We start from the raw sequence: 19,392 nt of genomic DNA on the forward strand, positions 1-19,392 counted from the left end.
AGCCTTTTCCCTGATATATGGAGAAAGAATTATCTTCATGTCCCGGGCAACCAATTCCTTAACTAAAAATAGTGTTCACTTCTACCTTCCCTGCATCACCTCATACTTTGGGCACCTAAACAGAGCACGGCCATCCCATATGTGCCACTTGGTCACCATGGGCAGGCTGAGATAGTGAAAGACAATCATTGATCTTGGTGTGGGAATGAGGTCTCTGGTGCTTCCCATTGGAAGATCCCTTCTGTCCCCTAGGTGCACAAAGCCCAGAGCAGCCCCCAAAAACAGTGTATTTTGTGATCAGGAGCTGTGCCCTAGACCTGCAATGGTAGAAGGTGTCCCATGGCAGGGGTTTGGAACTATATGATCTTCCAGCTCAAACCATTACATGATTCTATGATATACACAGTTGAATCCAGGCTGTACAAAGTTATTTGGAGTTTTCTCAAGCAATTTTTAGAAAATTTTGCATTTTCCATGGGCTTATTGAAGTGAAAGGTAACACAAGGCTGGCACTGGAGTCTGCCTCATCCCATCCTTGTTAAGAGACCTCAGAAACAAAAAGTTTCCTGAATTTACCAGAGCTTTATATATTTTCAGATTTCTTTGCCAAAGCAATGATACAATTGATTAAACTCAGCTAATACCAGGAGATGTATGTCTGTGTTGTTTATTCCCTTTGATTACTGGGCCAGGAACATTTACTCTTTGGGGGACAGGATGGGTCACTGGTCACCCCCCACATGCTGGGGCCAGTTGTTGTGCCTTGGTTCCACAGCTCAGGGAGGACCTTGATCCCCTTCTGCCCTCTCAGGTGCTCCAGAGACAAAGAGCAGCTCAGTGAAGATGGATGGAGACTGTGGCCGTGAATTCATCAAGGGACACTGCCCTCCTATTGATCCATCTACAACCTGCTGTGGTCTGCAGCCATTCTCAGAGGCAGAGGCTGCAGTTGGGAGCATGATCCAGCACCCCATGAGAGGCTGGTGGTGGATGAACCATCATCAGCTAAGGGAAATATCACACCCCTGTATGGTAATATTTGGCATCCCATGGCAGTATTTTCCAGCACCCCCCTCCCAGCAGTACACCTCATTGATCCTTGTTTTTCCTCAAGGAAAGAAAGAAGCATAGTGTGTTGCCTGGCTGGCTGCTCCAGCTCACCTCAGGCTGATGGAGCTTGGCTTACTCCCAGGACAGATGCGGCACCCACAGCTGGGACTACCCCCTAAACCTCAGAGGGTACAGAAGGCATGCTCTGAAACTGCCCAGGCATGGGAAAGCAGATTTAACCCAGTCAGAATTTCATCCAGCTCAGGAATGGACCCAATCCTGACCATGGCAACCCCAAGAGATAGGGTGTGTGGGATCCCTCCCCAGGAGACCAGGGGTAGGATTATGCTAGGAGAGAAGGGAAATGTCATTATCCAACACCTCAGGAACATCATCCAGACTCTCCCACACCACTGTCCCCCACTCTCCCCAGGACACTTGTCCTTCCCCTTCTCTATCAGTTCAAGCCCCCCTCCCCGCCCCGCTCCTGCCCCTCCCATCACCCATCCTACAAAAGGGACAAAGCACAGTGCTACCAGCACCTCCACCTCCTCCAGGACCGCTCTTATGATCAAACGCCCCCCGCACAGCCCCAGTGTGAAATACCTGCATCCACATCCCTGTCCTTCCCTCAGGAGCATCTCCCTCACAAGGCAGGGCTCAAACCCCTTCCACCCCATCCCTGTGGAAGAGAAAAGGGACTCTGCCCTCCCTCTGTGTTCACCATGCATTTTGCAAAGGGGCTGCAAAGGCTGGCAGGGAAAACCTCGCCTTTTCCCAATTCCTCTGCCAGAGCCCTGGAGTGAAATCCCCAAATGCATAACACCCACTCACCCTCTCATCCCCGGCAAATTGCAGCCCCAAACCCTTTGCAGACACAAGGGAAGCCCGCAGGCTCCGCAGGAGAGAGTCCACAGTGTCTGCACGATGGGAGTAAGAAGGGTGGAGAGGAGAAATCCCACTCCAAGGAGAGTGGGGAGGGCGGTCCCTGGGCCGGTGGGAAGTTTCTGCTGCTGAAGATGCTGAGGGAGGGAAGGAGAAAACGGAAAAAAAATCAAATAGAGTTGGAAGGCACCAGGGAGGTGGAGGGAGGAAAAGGGGAGGAGGGAGAGGAGGAGGGAGAGGAGGAGGGAGAGAAGGGGGAGTGGGAGGCTGATGAGGAGGGATGCAGCCCATCGCCGGGCAAGCTGGAAGGTGGGCAGCCGGAGGACCGGCTCCAGGGAGGTTATAAAAGGCAGGATCGGGACGCAGAAGGACCCGCAGCCTCCGCGCAGCCCCGCCACGCTCCTTCGCTTGACGCGCAGAGGATTCTCTCCCCGACGGCAGAAGCAGCCCAGCAGGAGCGGGGACACCGCCAGCCATGCCCCGGGAAGCTGGGCGCAGGGGCAGCTGAGGATGGTGCCCAGCCTATGTCCTGCCCTCCTCCTCCTCCTCCTGAAGGTAAGATTCTTTAAGTCCTCTTTTCCCATAAGGGCCTTTCTGCCCCCTCCCTATCACCCCTGCGCCCTGCACCGTCCGCGTTCTCTGCAGTGACTTTCCAGTTTCTTTGAAGGAAAAAGTAAAAAAAGAAACTGCAACACAAAGGGCCCCCAGGAGAATTCCTCCAGTCGAGGCACTGGGGCTTGGCAAGAGCTCGTGATGCTCAAAAACTGTCGGGGAGAGGGGCTGAAGTGAGTCAGAGGATCATTTCAAGGGGGAAGAATTGCAGCCAGGTCCTCCTGGGCTCAGCCCAGGGCTCCCAGCACCTCCCAGCCTTGCACCTCCCGGTGAAACCAGCTGCCACCAGGCTGCTGGGGAAGGTGGCCACTCTGGGGGTATAATGGATGTGAACAATGCAAATGCAGAGCTCAATTGTGCCCCCCATAATTAATTTTCTAAGGAAGCCTCTCCTTTCCCCTCCTGCACCTGCAGAGCAAAAGACTTTTTCTCTCTAATTTGCTCACTGTGGAACTGTAGCCACTGCTAATTTTGCAGCTCTGCACAATATGCAAATGATTTGTCAGAAGAATATTCCTGCTCCTTGAGTGCTGATCAAAGACGGAAACATTCACAGCCCAAAGCTTGTTTAAATCCCAAACCCCGGACAAATGAGGTGAAGAGATTTCTGAATGAAATCTTGTATTTTATTTGAACAAGCCTATAGTGGCAGTTAAACAAAATGATCAGGCTTTTGATAAAACCTGTGTGTCAAAGAGGGGTAAAAGAGCAAATCCGCTTGGCTGGCTGCAGAATGGTGTCTCAGTGCCCCAGCTGAGACTGCACAGTTAAAACAGCAGGTAGACTGGAGGGAGAGCCCTCCCCATTAGCACTGCCATGGCTCATACCCTACAGGCTGTGCACCCCACTGTTCATCCCACTGTGCACCTCACACACCAGCTGCACCTCTGGGCCAAGAAAATTCTCACCTGAGTGATAAGAAAAGCTGATGTGCACCAGGAGACCCGCCTGCCAAGTTGGTGTTGCTTCTAAAATCTCCTCTTCTAAGCAGCTACTCTCTCTTATCACTGCAACCCACTAAGCCTGATTGATAGGATTTATGGGACCTCTCTTGTTGTTACATTCCCTGGTTCAGGTTTTGTTTGGCTCTGATATAAGAAATAAAGGTGAGACAGGGCAGGATCTCTTCCCTCAGCCCAGGTCCTTCTTGGCCAGTCTGCAGAGACAGCACAGACGTAGTGCATGCAGTAGGGTCATGTTCTGGTCAGGACAGCCATGTGAGCAGCATGATAACTTCCATGAGCAGAAAGCGGTCCAAAAGAAGCCTAAAGAGCCTGAAGCTCCCGTCCTCTGTCAAAGCTCCTTAGGCTCAGGGAATTCCCTCACCATCCCCAGGTGTTCCCCAAGGATATTGGAGATATCCTTGTGAAGCTGGAGCAACAAGTCCTCAAAAATCTTCCAGAGTTTCAGATATAACCACTGCTGTGCTGGAGCTGGGACTGGAGGAGGGGGTGGGGGGTGGCATCACAAAACCCAGTCCAGGTAAAGAGAAGCCTCTCCCAGCTGGCTCCAAAAAGAAACAGCCCATCTACAGCCCTCTTTGCAGCCAAGCTATTTTTCCTTATAAATACACGCATTCAAAACTCAGATACTTCTCCAGAACAGTCTCAACCCTCTCCTGGGGACAGCATGGGCTAAAGGACCATAAAACTCCAGCTGTGAGTGCATCCCTGCAGCCAGGTGTACCTGCAGCAGCATCCAGCCTGTGAGTGCAGAAACCTGCAGCAGCCCAGCTCCAACACAGGGGTCAGCAAGGACAAACCTCCCCTGCAGATACTGGGTTGGTACAGTTTAGGTGTTCCCATGCAGCTGGCTAGCACCTCCACTTTAGCATCAGTTTGCCCATGTTGCTTTACCAGATAGAAATCCCTCAGGAGGTTAGACAGACAGACTAGGAGACAGGCAGCCAAACTTGCTGTCAAGTGCTCCCTGACACCCTGCAAGTCATTTAAGCAAACTAAAAACGTGATTAAAATAAACCAGTCCACCTGCAGCTCTGTCAGGAGCCAATGTCATATCTGGGGCTGATAAAACTGCAAAAGCATTTTATGAAAAATCAGAGATTAATGCTGAAGATCAGATAATTTCCCCTCTCCTCTCATTTGACCACCTCCAGCAGCAATAAGCCCCAAAAAAAGTCTCTGCCCATTCCATGCTCCAATCCTTGCATAAGATGCAGAGCTGCAGTTGCAGGACGTGCTGACCCTGGGGATCTCTTCCAGTCCTCACTTTCCTTAAAAGCTGGAGTTGATTCAGTGTGTATGAAATCATCCCTGTGGTTTCACATCTCCAGCGAAGAAGTGAATGGAAAAGGCACAGCCTGTTCCCAGAATAGCTGCTCTTTCACCATAGAATGAATATATAGGAATACGATGAGAATATCCTGCACCACAGCTCAACCCTGCCCTGAAATCCAGCTCTGCTCACCCAAAATCCTGCACAGGGTTAGCCTAGAAGTTTGTTGTGAGCGACAAGCTCAAGCTGCGATTGGGTCTGCAATGTTTAGAGGCTACATCTGTGGCTTTGTCTGTGAAACCAATTTTTGAACCCAAAGCACAAATCAACCCCCTAATCACCTCACCAAGCAGAGCCCAGGAGCCACTGTCCAACACTTCAGAGCTGTCACTCAGGAGAGGGTGGCTCTTTCTGGAGATGGAATAGCATACCCAGGGCCCATCTGTTGTTTTTCCTTTTTTCCCTAACTGTATTCTGAGCTGATAGAAGAGACCCTCCTACTCTGCTTTATCCACAGTCACCCTCCCAGGAGCAGTCATCTCCATTCCAATGACCAAGGGCAAAGTGGGTTGGCATTTTGCAGATCACAGTCTCTCTTTCACCCTGAAATCTGCGCTATTTACCCTGGAAAGGCAGTGACAGATGCCTTGGTGTGGCCGAGCTTTCCTGAGCTGTGAATCTGAATAAACCAGAAAAAAAAATTATGGGGAATTTAATTGTGGATGTTCATCCCAGGGCGCAGCCCTAAAAAGGTGATGGGTGAAGGAAGGGGTTTGGAGCAGTCAAGATGTGGGTTTTGGGACAAAGCTGGAGGGAAAAATGTCCAATCCAAAACTGAAAATACCTGTCAATGCACAAGAGTTCCACATGTGCAACCTGCAAGAGAGTTTAATAAAATTGCCGTAGAAAAACAACCCTCCCCCAGTATTGTGTCCATCACTCCAATTTTCCTCAGCAGCCTTTGCCCCTGCAAATCCAGATCCCATAGGAGCAGCATGGAGTGTCCCTTTCCTCAGCTTGTTTGTGCCTTTAGCTTCCAATACCCAAATGCCATTAGTTATTTTTTTCACCTGTTCCCAAAAATCCATGTCTCTCTTGACAGACAAATGAAGTCAGAATTATTTATGGCAAGCAAGGGAGACCACAGCGTAATTCAGGAAAACCTTTAATTGCTCATAAATCAGTTTTTACAGGGCATTCATTTAGCCCTGATAGATATTCTTTTGTTAGGATCTGCATCCAGCACACTTGGAGAGAGACTGCAATAGAATAAATATTCTCACCAAAGCTCCTGTCCACACACCACAGGGACTAGCCCTCTAATACAGATAAATTAATAAACTCACAGATTTTAATGCCAGATGGAGATGTTCTCACTGCCTGCTCTCCCCCTGAGTAACATCAGCCATGGAAAATCCCCCCACATGTCTTGCTTTGAGCCTTGTTCCATTGCCTGAGCTTTGCGTTGATGCTGGCAGGGCTTGGGATGGGGCTTTGGAAAAGCACTGAAGGACCAATGGGGTCTTGGTAGGGCAGCAAAGGGGCTTGGAAAAACCATGAGATCATGGGTGACAAAGCAGGTTACTGCCAGGTCTAAGACAGAGGTGTAAAGAGGGTCCTTCATGGACCAGATGCTGCCTGGAAGTTTCATATATGGATTCAACTGAGGATGAAACTTTTCCAAGCTAAAGCCCTCAAGGTGGAGCAGGTAAGAAGCTCCCCAGCTGCAGAAATCAGTCCCTGGAAGTCAGAGGAGACAAAGAGATCCCCTGCACTGAAGGCAGGAGACACAGGGAGTTGGAGGCACCTCCAAGCACATTTGAGGGGCAGCTCTTTCGGTCGCTGTTGCAGGCCACCTCCAGCCTCCAGCTGCAGTCCTGGCAGAACGTGCTGCTCCCTTCCCTCACCACTGATGCTGCTCTGCCATCTGAAGTTGGCATCCAGCTCTTCTAACACTCACTGTATTTAATACCCAAAGTCTGGCACCTTTTGCAGCAGGCTCAGAGCCAAGAATAGGCTCCATCCCAGCCTAATGCCCCAGGGAACCTCAGCAAAGATCCAGGGTAGCAGCTGCTCAGCCCTTCCCTGCCCATGTGTTCCAGGAGGTCTTTCCTCTTCCACGCCAAGTGTTGTAGTGGGCAGCAAGCCCAGCCAAGCCAGGGAGCAGAACTGATGGGTCAGAGAGGTCCCTACAGCAAGGACAGCTCCAGAGTGGTTGGTGTTGTCCCCCCTCCCAGGAAGGTCAAGGTGGCCATCGCTGTCCACTGCTCCCACTGTCCTCCCCAGCTCTGTGCAAGGCCCTGTCTCCCACAGCTTTATCCCCGGCTTCAGTCCTACTAATCGCTCCACTCTCCAATTACAGCCCCTCGGCACTGGACCTCCTAGATTGCTAATTAGGCAACAAGCCATCTATCTCTGCTCAGAGCTGTCAGCCCTTGCTGCCATGCAGGTCCCCTCTTTTTTGAGGCAATATTATAGTGGGGCAGGGCGGGGAACAACATGTGCTTGTCTCTGGGTAACACAGTGCAGGGGCTGATGTTGCAGTTGGATGTGAATGTATTAATAAGTATCTGTGGATTGCATTGGAGAGCAAAAGCACCACTAGGGGACATTAATTCCTAATTGCTATTAATTGAATTTTCTACCAGGTCAGTGGGAGGTCACAGAGACTGAATCAGCCATGTGTGTGTGAGTGTGCTGCTCACCCACACAGCAGCAGCCAGACTCCCAGTGCTGATGAGCTGACACTGTCCTAGTCCACTGCGCTGCATCTCCTGGCCCAGGGGACCTGCCACCCTGTCCCCTCACAGGCACAAGTACAACTCAAAACAAACCAAGCGGGGTTTTTTGAGCCCTGGTGGGACCAGGACATGATTGGTGTGTCCATATTGGAGAGATCTGCCCCATATGGTGCCCCACAACCTAAGTGATCTGAGGCAGGTGGTCCTCAGTGCCTCAGTTTCCCCTCTGGGACAACCCTACCATAGTGGGTGGTGGAACACCAACCACAGCAGATGTTTGCTCTGTGTGGGATGCAGGAAACATGGAAGCAGTGTCAGGTTTTGGTGTCTGAACTATGCAGTGAGGACTGGGGGGGCTGGTCCTGCTACAGAAAATGTGGGGATGAAAGGAAGGAGCTGGTGCTCCAAGGTTAAACCACAACCATCCCTGCATATAAAACAGACATGTTACAGAGCCTGGAAGGGAGCTGGGTGGATGCTGAGGCGGCAGCAGGGGAGACAATGGTGGCTCCTACTGAAGAAGAAGCTGCTGCCAGTGCGGGCCCTCATGCGGCCCGTGCAGCTCCTGGCAGAACTATCACCCTCCCTGTGGGAGCAGCTCCCCGGGATAACTGGGAGCAAGGTGCCAAGGGGCTGCTTCCAGAGGAGCAGATTGCCTTTCTTCCTAGGCAGCTGAGGGCTCAGCTGAGGCTCTCCAGGATTTTGGCAGGCTGAGAGAGGTCACAGAGGTGTTCCTGCCTGCAGAGCAGGATCTGCCATAGCTGTGTGAAGGCAGGGCAGGAGGGCGGAGGAACACGGCCCCTCTCTGGCCCAAGCACAACCCACTGCCGTGTCGGGGCTCTTGAGGTGAGCTTGGCTCAGCCCGGCCAGGCTGGGCCCTGCTGGGCACCATGTGGCATCTTACAGAGCAGTGCTGCTCTGGCACAAGAAGCTCTTCAAGGATGGAGCTTTGACCTGTTCTATCTGTAAAAGTGTTCAGAGGGGTTGCACTAACCCACAAAGAGCAAAACAGATAAGACAGTGACCAACAAGTGCCAGGTAAGAATTTTTTTTACTGGGGCAAATCCCCCTGCAGCTGCCACCACCCCTGCTTATTCCCCTCAAAATGCTGATGGAAGTGGGACAAAACCTCTGCCTCTGTTAAGAGGTTTGGCCACGCTGCAGTGAAACAAGCTCATTTATAAAGCCTGCAAAGGGCCAGTGATTGCTCCATCCACAGCCCTCTCTGGCCATGGCTTTGTCCATGTGTTGCTCAGCACCAAGACCTCTCCCTGTGTCTGGAAGGAGAATGGGCACTGCCAGGATGAAACAGACTGGGATTGGGAGAAACACATCCAATTAACACTTAAAAGCCTGTTCAGGTAGAGAAACCATCCCAGCCATTTTTGGGCAGAGCCTTTCTGTCCCAGCTGCCAATGCCAAGAGCCACCAGGTGTGATGAGCACCAGCTGTGGGCATCAACACAGAGGGGAGCAGACTCCCCATACCTTGATTCCCCCTGTCTGGAGTTTGGGTAGTCTCAGCTTTCTGAAAGGAGACTCAGGAGGTGCTGGGCTCCTGCAGGACCAGCACCCAGGAGCTCCAAGCAGCTCCTGCACCAGGGCAGGATTGCGCTGCCGGATCCTCTGTGCCATCTGGAGCAGTCACAACAAGGGAGCTATTCTCAGCTCCATTTATACGTCTGCCTGACATCTCTCTTGTTGTCAAAACCAGCTCCCCAAGGCAGTAAACAGTTGTTTGGAAAAGAGCAAGTGGGTGCTGAGCTTGTCTCTGTATCTGAATAAATCCTGCTAATGCCTTGATGTGGCATGAGGATGGCTGGGTGTGCCAGCAAGAGCAGACAGTGTTTCTATGGCTCAAGGACAAGAGGAGAAATGTCTTCTCCCTGTTCAGAACAGTTTGGGAGGTAAATGACAGGCATTCAAGAAGGGGGGCCAGGCACTAGGAATCAGCCTGGCTGATGGGGAAGGCAGAGGTTGTTGTCCCCGAGAAGCTGGGAGCTTGCCTGCAAGCAGGGGAGGTGCAGCCCCTCCTGCCTTCAGGCTCAGAGCTGTTTCCCAAGAGATCTGTATGTGATGTATTTTGGGGCGCAGCTCTGTCATTTAATCAGTGACTTCTCTCCAGGGGATTTGATCAGTTGTTGAAGGTGAAAGAAGTGGAGTTGAGCCTCATCCACCATTAGTGCTGGTGGAGCAGAGAGGGTGAGCTTGTGTCACTCTTCTCTGAGCTGGAGGGGAGAGTGCACAGCTGCTTGTGTAGAAATCTGTGTTCTGCAAAATATCAGGTCCCTCCTTCCCTCATCTGCACCCTGGTGAGTTGTGAGGCCAACAGCACCATCCCTCTGCCATCCTTGAAATCCCTTCATCATGGCAATTGCCTTTCTCACTTCTAGTTACCTCAAATTCCTTTAAAGGCATAATAATTCAATAATAATTTTTCTAAAATAGCTCCTTGTGCAAAGTTTTAGCAGCTGAGTAGATCATGGTCAGTGCTTTCAGACTCAATGGGAATGTACCAACATTTACCATTGTGTGCTGACAATTCTCCAGAAAAAAATACTTTAGCCAGACCTCATTGTCTGTGGATTGGATCTCCTTAAGGACATGTATGAACATCTTTCCACTGACAGCTTACAAGGCTGTGATTTCAGTAAGGGATTGAAAATCCAAGCATGGTGTCAGGCTCATCATGTTTCCCCTGTCTGCTCTCAGGATTGAAAGATGCTAAACCCAAAAGTGTTGATTAAAATGCTAAATAGCAGAGATTCCACAATTCAGTAGGGGCTGCAGGAGAGTTTGCTGAGGAGGTTATTTGAGCCAGGAGAGGATCACTGGATGGGAAACAGAGAGCAGTCCTCCAGCCTTGGGCTTGGGCCAGTTTCCCTAGGAAACCATCCTGAAAATGGTACATGTCCATTGTGCAGCTTTGGGGGCGGTACTTATTCAGACAAGCTCAGATCTGACCCAAGGAGGCATTTGGGGATGGGGAAGCAACATATTGCACATATAACCCCACTCCTGCCTGCTCTCTCCCCATGCAGGCCTTTCTCCTCTGGGATAGCCGGGTTGCAGCCTCCACCCAGGAGCAGTACTGCGAGAGCCTGCCGCCTGTCACCAACCACACTGGTGAGTGTCCCCCAGCCCCAGTCCACTCGAGCCACCTCCCAAGGATCCAGTGCTGTCTCCTGGCTCATCTGCTGCTGCAGAGATCCTTTTTGGGGAGGTGGGATGTGCGGACACTGCATCACAGCCCTCTGCTGCTGCAGCCTCCTTGCAGGGTGACTGTGGAGGCAGGTGGAAGGTGCAGATCTCAGGAGATAAAAATTGAGAAAATAAATATGTGTTGGGCAGAGGGAGAGATTGGACAGAGACATCAGGGCTGGCTGCCTGTTCTGTGATATGCCAAGAGACAGCAGGACTTTGGCTCCTATGACTGGAAGTTTTGAATTTTTGTGGAGACTACATCACCAGTGCAGTGTGGCCACCATGGCTCTGGGCTCAGCCAACTTTCACTCCCCCAGTACTCCTACACAGGTGCCACTAAGCACTTTGGGAGGCCACCAGTCATGAAGAGCTTCTGGGGACATGGCTATGGCCAGGGCTGGCTCAGCCTTGACAGGTGGCAGCAGCAGGGGCATGGACAGCCCACTCCTGTTCAGCATTGTACATGGGTTTGATCCAATCAGGTCAGAGCTTGTGCCAAAACTGGCTTTTACCCTATATTCAGGATGTGACTTGGATGTCACCTCAGCAGTGACAGGTCTGGTTCAGTGACAGGTTTTGGGGGAGGAGAAGTGTGAGAAGGAGTGGAGCTCACAGGAACAAGGAGAAAAGTCCTCCCCAGATCTGCAATGATGCGGTGTTGATTTTCCATGACTGAATGAGAATCAGAGTGGGCACCAAGGAGCTCTGCATCAGGGTGATGGATGGCCACAGGACTGGGCACTGAAGCACGGCCATGGGGACCCAGAGCTGAGGGATGGCTGCCCACCACCCATTAACAGCAGCATTAACAACTCCTTTTTAATAAATCCCATCTTGGCACCAGCTGATCCAGTGTCTGGCCAAACCCAGGCTACCTTGCCCTGAAAGAAGTTTCCCAAGCCCACGAGGTGGAGGCAGAAAGCCAGGGGACATCAAAGCTGCCTGTGGAGTGGCAATGACTGGATGCCTGTTCAGACAAGAAACTTGGTCATCACTCATGTGTTTTGCTCCCTGAAGGTTTCATCACTCTGCTGAGTGAGTGCCTGTCCTTGGCCATGTTAAGTTGTGATAAATCCTGACTCAGGGCAGCAGGCAGGTCCCAGAAAACCGTCATGCCCAGCTTGTGCCTTTTCCACCCACTTCTGGAACCTCCCAAGCCCCAGGGAGAGATCAGAAACACGGGAGAATTTCTGCTGTGGTTTGCTGATGGATTGCCCTGGAATCACCACCATCCTCAAGCACTGAGCACTACTTCCTGCAAGGATTGGGCTTTGCACATTGGGGATTTATCAACACGATTCCAAGCAGGATTTAGTGCACCTCAGTCTCCATCTCCCTGGCAGAGGGGAGAATGTGAGGCTTCAGATTTGCAAATTGTCTATTATCCCTACATATCCAACCTGCAATTCTTGAGCAATTCATTAATTTGGACGGGGCTGGCACATGTGAGAGCCACTTCCAGCTGGAGGAGGCAACTTAGAACAAGAGGTGGAGGTGAAATTAATTGTGTTACATCTGCTTTGGAAGTGGAGTTCAGTACCAGTCCTGGTCCTTGGGGTCCATTTAGGCCCTGGCTGATGGAGACAGTGATTCCTATAGAGGGATATTTACTAAACTGGAAACTTTGATTTGAGCTATTTAACATGAAGAGTTGTTAGGATGATGCTAATGAGAATTGCAGCAGGCTCCTGAGACTTAATTTGTTAATGTCTTCACAACCCTTGGGAAATGACACATGCTGATAACAGAAGCCCAGCGGTCCCCCAGCACGCGGCTCGGTGGGGGATCTGCTGGATGCATGGACAGGCACTGCCTCGTGCCTGTGTGCAGCATCCCTCCTCCAAAACACAGTCCAGCATGGGCTCTCATCCTCTCCTGGGTCACCAGTCCCTTAATCTCTCAGTTTTAAAAAGGGTATGTGGCTGGCCAGTGATGTCACCAGGGTGCCAGCAGTTTCCAGGCATGTGCACTGAGCTGGAAAAGTCTCTGCCACAGCAGTGGGGTAGAGGGTGGAGGCACACTGGGGTGATACTGTCCAGATTCAGGAGGTACAGATGGTGCAAACTCTTATCCCAGGACACAGAGCACCTGAGCCTCACAGAACTCGCCTGTCCTGCCCTCTTATCACCATGGTTTTACCCATTTTCCTTCAAGTCCCCAGTGCAGGGAGATATCCCTGGGAATTCAGGCTCATTGGGATGCTCCAACTTGATAGTTTAGGTATCCATCAAAAATTCTTGTCAGTGAGCCCCTGATTTTCGCTGAGACTGGGACGCTGGGACATAGCTGCATGCTCTATCAGAAAGCTGCCTCCCACAGTAGCAATGAAGAGGGAATATCAGGCTGGACTTAAGGTCAACATGGCACATTCAGAAAGTCAGGTCAGCTGCACCATCAAACATCTGCAAACCATGAGAGTCTCAGATTAGGCCTGAACAGGAACACAGTGAGGATCAGCATCCCTTGTCTGGGGTGGATAGATGCTGTCCCAAGGGCTCCTAGCCCATGGACTGACTCAGGTTTCTCCGGCTGATGATTCCTCTGGCTGATGATTTAAACTCCGCAGGGTCTGTGTGCAGCTGCTTCTCGCCCTGTCACAAAGTCCATCAGGGAAGGACAAGGTCATTTCATCCCCCAAGGCAAAGCATTCCCTGCAGCTGCAGGACTACTTCCCTGGGGAGGGAAGGGCGAATCTGAGAAGATGAGAAAGCCTTTTCCTAATTACAGTAATTTCACTACTATAAGGCGCACCCTTTTGACTAAAATTTTGGTCCGAACACAGAAGTGCGCCTTATAGTCCGATGCGTCTTATATGTGGACAAAGTTCGGAAATTTGCCAACCCGGAAGTGCTAGCCATGAGCCGAGCCGGGACCCACAGGAGCTGTGGCCGCACGGGGGGAGCCAGGAACCACAGGAGCTGTGGTCACCAGGCGGGGGAAACCGGGAACCAGCGTGGCTGCCGGGCGGGGGGATGCAGGGGCGCGGCTGCTGGCTAGGGGGAATGCTGCGCAGCCGCCAGCCAGGGAGAAGCGGGGAGAAGCTGCGCGACCACTGGCCAGAGGGACGCGGCGCGGCTGCCAGCTGGGAGGACGCGGGGAGAAGCGGGAAGAAGCGGTGCGGCAGCCGCCGGCCGGGGAGAAGCGGCGCGGCAGCCACTGGCCGGGGAGAAGTGGGGAAGCAGGGAGCCGCCGCCGCTGGCTGCGGACTGGCACTAACCGCACGGGGATGGAGGAAGCCGCCAGCTCCAGCCCGGTGCGAATTGTGCGGGGAGGGAGGGAGCCACCACCGCCAGCCTGGGCTGCGCGGGGAAGGAGGGAGGTGCTGCCACTGGCCTGGTGTGAGCTGCATGGGGAGGGAGGGAGGGAGCTGCTACCGCCAGCTCCAGACAGGCGCTAACCACGCGGGGACAGAGGGAACTGCCGCCGCTGGCCTGGCGTGAGCTGCGCAGGGAAGGAGGGAGGGAGCTGCCACCGCCGGCTCTGGACTGGTGCTGACCACACGGGGATAGAGGGAGCCGCTGGCTCCAGCCCAGCGCGAATTGCGCAGGGAGAGAGGGAGGGAGCTGCTGCCACCGGCTCCGGACCAGCGCTAACCGCGCAGGGATGGAGGAAGCTGCCACCGCTGGCCTGGCATGAGCTGCGCGGGGAAGGAGGGAGGGAGCTGCCGCCGTCAGCTCCAGCCCAGCGCGAGCTGCGTGGGGAGGGAGGGAGGGAGCTGCTGCCACCGGCTCCAGCCCGGCGCGAGCCATGTGGGTAAGGAGGGAGGGAGCCGCCAGCCCAGCGTGAGCCACAGCCACCCCGAGCCAACCAGACCGCCGCGAACCGCGGCCACCCTGAGCTGCGCCTCACCAGCTGGCACCGCGGGCAGGCAAGAGTTCCGGGCCCCGTGCACGGGGAGGGCGCCTGGGGCTGCGTTTAATGGCTACACCAATCTGTGAAAAATGTTTGTAATTTGAGCACCTGCCAGTAAACCCCGCGATTGTGCGATTCCGTTACTATTTCGTTACTTTGTTGTGTGTGGATCCTCGCTGCAAAAAAAAAAGTGCGCCTTATAGTCTGGTGCGCCTTTTATTCCGGTTCACCTTATATAATGTACAAAGTTGCAAAATTTGCCGGCTCCTGGAGGTGTGCCTTATACTCCGGTGCACCTTATGGTCGTGAAATATCTGTAATAATGAGGCTTTTCCAAAGCAGCTCAGCAGAAAGCACTTGAGCAGAGCAAGCTCGGAGCACTCTCAAGCGGTTGTTTTGCCATACGTAGCTCTCAAGCCTGGATCAGCCCAAGGATTTGCCACCCAATTGCTCACATCCCCTTCTGGTCCTGGCTGCACGACCCACTCCTTAAGCTTTTTATTACAATGAATCCTCAATCCTGTGTGTGTGCTCAGGAGAGAGAGGGGAGTACAGAAAATTCCTTGTCAGGACAGAAATGTTTCATGCCAATGCCAGTTCACCTAAAGCAAAGCTAAGCAGAAAAAAATAAATGTCTGTGGGTTTTTAACTGAAGGTTTTTTCAAGGGGGAAAGGGAGTGTAGCTTTGCATTAAAAAAGGCAAATCTAATTGTTCCAGATACAGCAAAATCCTGTGGCTAAGAAGCAGTGAGTAATGAGAACATATCCTTCACAGGCACTATCAGATAAGTTTGGTAACACCTTTCACAGTGGGTGACAATTTTACCAAGAGCCTTTCCACCCACTCCCAGCTCCAGCTGAGCTCCCAAAAGCTGATGCTGCTCCAGCAGCCTGCGTGCCACTGCTCTTTCATTCAATCACTGACTCCCGTGGGGTGAGTCTAGAATTTAAATTCATAAAGGTCAAATTAACATCAGCGACTCTTTTCTCTTTAGTCTCATTGGCATCTCTCCCACCGAGGCAGAAATCTTAATAAAGGAGCTGAGCAAGGGTTAAAGGTGCAGCAATGAGTATAGGCAGGGACTTGAGGGAGAGACATAGTACTGGGCAGTTTTGGGAAACAAAACTTTCATATAAATGGAAAATTCTAGTGGTTTAAATATATACTGATGTTGATAAGGCCATTCTCCTTCATCATCTGGGAAACAGGGATGTCAATAGCAACTCATTGATATTTATACATTTTATTGTAGTGGAGGAGGGAAGATTATGAAGTTTTCCAGTACAAAACCGTGTCCTGGTATATCCCAGTGTGAGCAGCAGCTACAGCAGTTAAACTGTACTTTGGACTGGATGCAGTGAAGTCACTGCCAGAGACTGTTCAGTTGTAGCCAAACTGGAAAAAAGGCTCTGCCAGGGAGAGATTTTGATGCTTCACTCACCCACCACCAAATCCCAGCCAACCCCAGGGAATAAACAACTTCCTGCCACACTTGGTTATTAACACAACTCCAAACACTCTGTGGTTCATGTCAGGAGAACAAGATAAGCCCCAAACACAACTACTACGTTATATACATTATGTACATATATATGCTGTAAAGCTGTATATGGATCATCCTAAGCGACAACATTGAGCAGATGCATGGATACCAGCAGCACAAGCTAGGTTTGGTGCCTTTTATTTATTCTTCTCCAGAGCAGCAGCAAAGACCTGAGGGGATAGTCAGTGACAGTGAATAGCAACAAGCCAAAAATTCATTACAAAGACCCATAGCTATCATAATGCTTAATTAGCCAGGGTAATTATTTTACATAAAGGATCATGGAACTTAAATGCTTGGGAGGATTGCTGGGGATGTTTTAAGGACTGGAATCTTTCAAAGGTAAATAGAAGCCCCCAATGCCACTGAAAGCAGTGCTGGAGGTAGGGTGTAAGCAAGGATCTACTTTGAAGCAACCACAGCTGCTCCCAGCGATCCTGAGCACCAACCGTTGCTCAGAGGGAAGGCAAACAGCTACAGTACCCCAATTTCTACCCCATCTTAATACAAATTGTCCCCCAGTGCCATTTTCCTCAATGCCTCAAGGTGCTACTCAAGCATTTAACTTTTGAGTGACTCGGCAGCTTGACCCAGCCATCCCTCCTTGGCACCTCAGCACCTGGAAGTAAAAGCATCCCCCAAAGGCTCTTGTTTTGGGGCAATAAGGTGTGAAATGGGTCTTTGTTCTTCACCACTCTGATGAAGCTGCCTGGGAGAGACAAAGAGACTTTTGTGCGATTTCGAATTTGATGCATTGGTGAGTTGTATTTTGATTAGATGTGGAGATGAAGCCCTGATTGCCAAATGCAAATGTTGCAGCAGAGACACAGAGGACATTCTCAGGGAGTCAGAGACTCGAGGTAGCAGCAGCAATGTGGTCACAGAGGACATCAGGGCTCGACAGAGATAACTATGGTTGAAGAAGAGCTCAGGACAGATAGTGATATAGGTTAACAACATTCAGCTGTTAGGCTTTTGAGATATCATCTTAGATAAATAACCCCGTCACTCCCAGCCATGGGAATGAGCCTTTAGTTCAGATTTCCATCATCTCTCCTGGTCCCTTTGCATTGCAGAAGAGGAGAGAGGCTTCATCCTTCCACACTTTAGAGTTGTGTCTGTGCACAGCAGCAAACTGGAACATTGTGCTGCGGCACAGTTCTGCCCAGTGTAAAGCAGGATGTGTTTACCAGCCCAGTTATATCAGCACAGCCTTTGCTTTACTCCTCTTCAGAGCATCCCAGCAATGGCTTGAAGGCGTGGTAATACTTCAGACCTCCTGGCAGCAGCTCAAGAGCACTGTGGCCACACGTCTGGTACTGCCGGACCAGGATAAACATGCTCCATCCTCTTCAAATTTGCTCAAAATCTTGTGGCAGATTATCTGGGAGCGGAGAGCTTTACACTGCCAGGTGTCTCATGGTTCCGTGGCTTTAGCTCAGAGCCATCTTGGAGGCCCCTGAAAGTGGTGGGAGCAGGCTGGAGAAGGATGTTTTCTAGAACCAGATGGGATATTGTTACAGACAGTTATTGTTGTTGTAGTTGTCTCGGTGTTAGTCCCTGGACAGACACTTTTTTCTTCAGAAGAAAATAAGTGCTTTATATTGCTTCAGAGCAGTACAACCCAAAGGCAACAGGGTGAGAAGGGATTGGAGCGACTTCCCGTGTGCCACATTCCCTGTCTCAAAGTAGGGCCTGCGCCTTCCTCCTCCAAACAGCATGTTTTTGTGGGGAAAGAAGCCAAAGTAGGGAGATTGAGTGCAGGTAGGAAATTCACCGACCTTTCTTGCTGTAAATTTGCAAAAACCAAACCTGTGCAGCCAGTGGAGCTGAGAAACCAAAGCACTAGTGTGCAGAGCCCGTAGAATAGTCCCCTGCAAACATGGATGGGCTGCAGAGCGGACAGGAAAGCATTTAGTACTGAAACTTATCATTTCTATGCTAAACAGTGCTCTAAATGCTGGGAGTCAGGCACCAGTCAGGGGGAGCTGGAGCAGAGAGCTCCCCTGAGTGAAGAGGATGTTGCAGCCCTCATGGCACTCTTTGTCTTCACTGTTTTAGTTATCACTTCCCTATCAGGAGGGTTTTTTTTTTCTCTTTTCTGTGTGCTGGAGAGGGCAGAAACAGCAACATCTGCTTTCTGCAGCTTTTCTTCATCAAGCTTTTCTCAGTGAAAGCCTGGGAAAAATACAACAGCCACCCACTAGATGAAAACCTGGTGGGACAGAGCTCCAAATGCTGCCAGTGGCAGCATGGGGGAGGTCCAGCCTGGCTGAGCATCTCCTCATCTGACTTCAGCCCTAGACCCCAATGTAACCCCACAGCACACCCAAACCATGGGATGAGGAGGGCTGAGCTCCTGCTGATGTTGGTACACCTTCCCTGTGGTGGGACTGGTGGGAACCACTGTGTTTGGTGTCTGGTGGGATCCTGTAATGCTCTAACGGGAGTGCAAAGCAGCATACCACCAAGTGCCTGGGAGAAAGGTGGAGATACTGAATCCAGCCTTGAGCTGACATATCACAGAATGATGCACCTTTGTCTGGCTATGTAATTTCCATGAGTCTCTCTTGGGTTTGGTTATTAATGGCATCGCTGTGGGTTTGTTTTACTGGTGAAGAGTATCTTCATTGTTTCTTTCTTGCCCTGTTGACTTTTAATTACAGAAATTTCACGATTACAAGCCGCACTGACTATAAGCCACATGTCCGGGTGTTGGCAAACATTTCGTTCTTTGTCCATACACAAGCCACACCCAATTATAAGCCGCTCTGTCGTTCACAGCAAGGACCTGTGTGCAACAAAGTTGCCAAATAGTAACAGAATCACGGCATGGCGGGCTTTACTGGCTGGGCTCGGGGCTGCCAACGGGGCCAGGTGGCCCAGCTCGGCGCTGCCCCTCCACGGGGCTGCTCGGCGGGGCTGCTTGGGGCCAGCCGCCGCCGCTGGGCTCACTCGCCCTGGCCCGGCACTGCACTGCGCCACGGTGGCAGGGGGGCACAGAGCCCGCCGGCACCCGCGGCGGTGGTGGGAGGCGGGGATGGAGCCCGCTGGCACCCATGGCAGCGGTGGCAGGAGGGGACAGGAGCCCCCCACCTCTCCCCCGGGCCGCAGGGCCAGCAGGAGGGAGCTCCCCCGCCTCCCCCCAGGCTGTGCTGCCTGAGCCCCCCGCCTTTCCCCCCTTCCCCCCGCCACGCTGCCTGCACGGAGCCGGCTCCACCCGCCGCGCAAGAGAGTAATAACCAATTTGTAACAATCACTCAGTCCCGG

General features: G+C 51.8%; 1 protein-coding gene across 4 annotated transcripts in view; it reads left to right on the forward strand.

The window, feature by feature from the left end:
* Positions 1–2,160: 2,160 nt before the first annotated feature.
* The window catches only part of CRHR1 (corticotropin releasing hormone receptor 1), a 30,703-nt gene continuing 13,471 nt past the window's right edge, over positions 2,161–19,392 (forward strand). Inside the window, exons 1-2 of one of the 4 annotated variants that reach the window (XM_033078817.2) lie at positions 2,161–2,490; positions 10,564–10,648. In XM_033078817.2, the coding sequence (XP_032934708.1) occupies positions 2,206–2,490; positions 10,564–10,648 (370 nt within the window). In that variant the 5' untranslated portion in view covers positions 2,161–2,205. The remainder of the gene's footprint in view (positions 2,491–10,563; positions 10,649–19,392) is intronic. The other 3 variants (XM_033078815.2, XM_033078816.2, XM_033078818.2) reach the window with 3 other exon arrangements.

Source organism: Catharus ustulatus, chromosome 23, assembly GCF_009819885.2.
Source record: "Catharus ustulatus isolate bCatUst1 chromosome 23, bCatUst1.pri.v2, whole genome shotgun sequence".
Classification (NCBI taxonomy): Eukaryota; Metazoa; Chordata; class Aves; order Passeriformes; family Turdidae; genus Catharus; species Catharus ustulatus.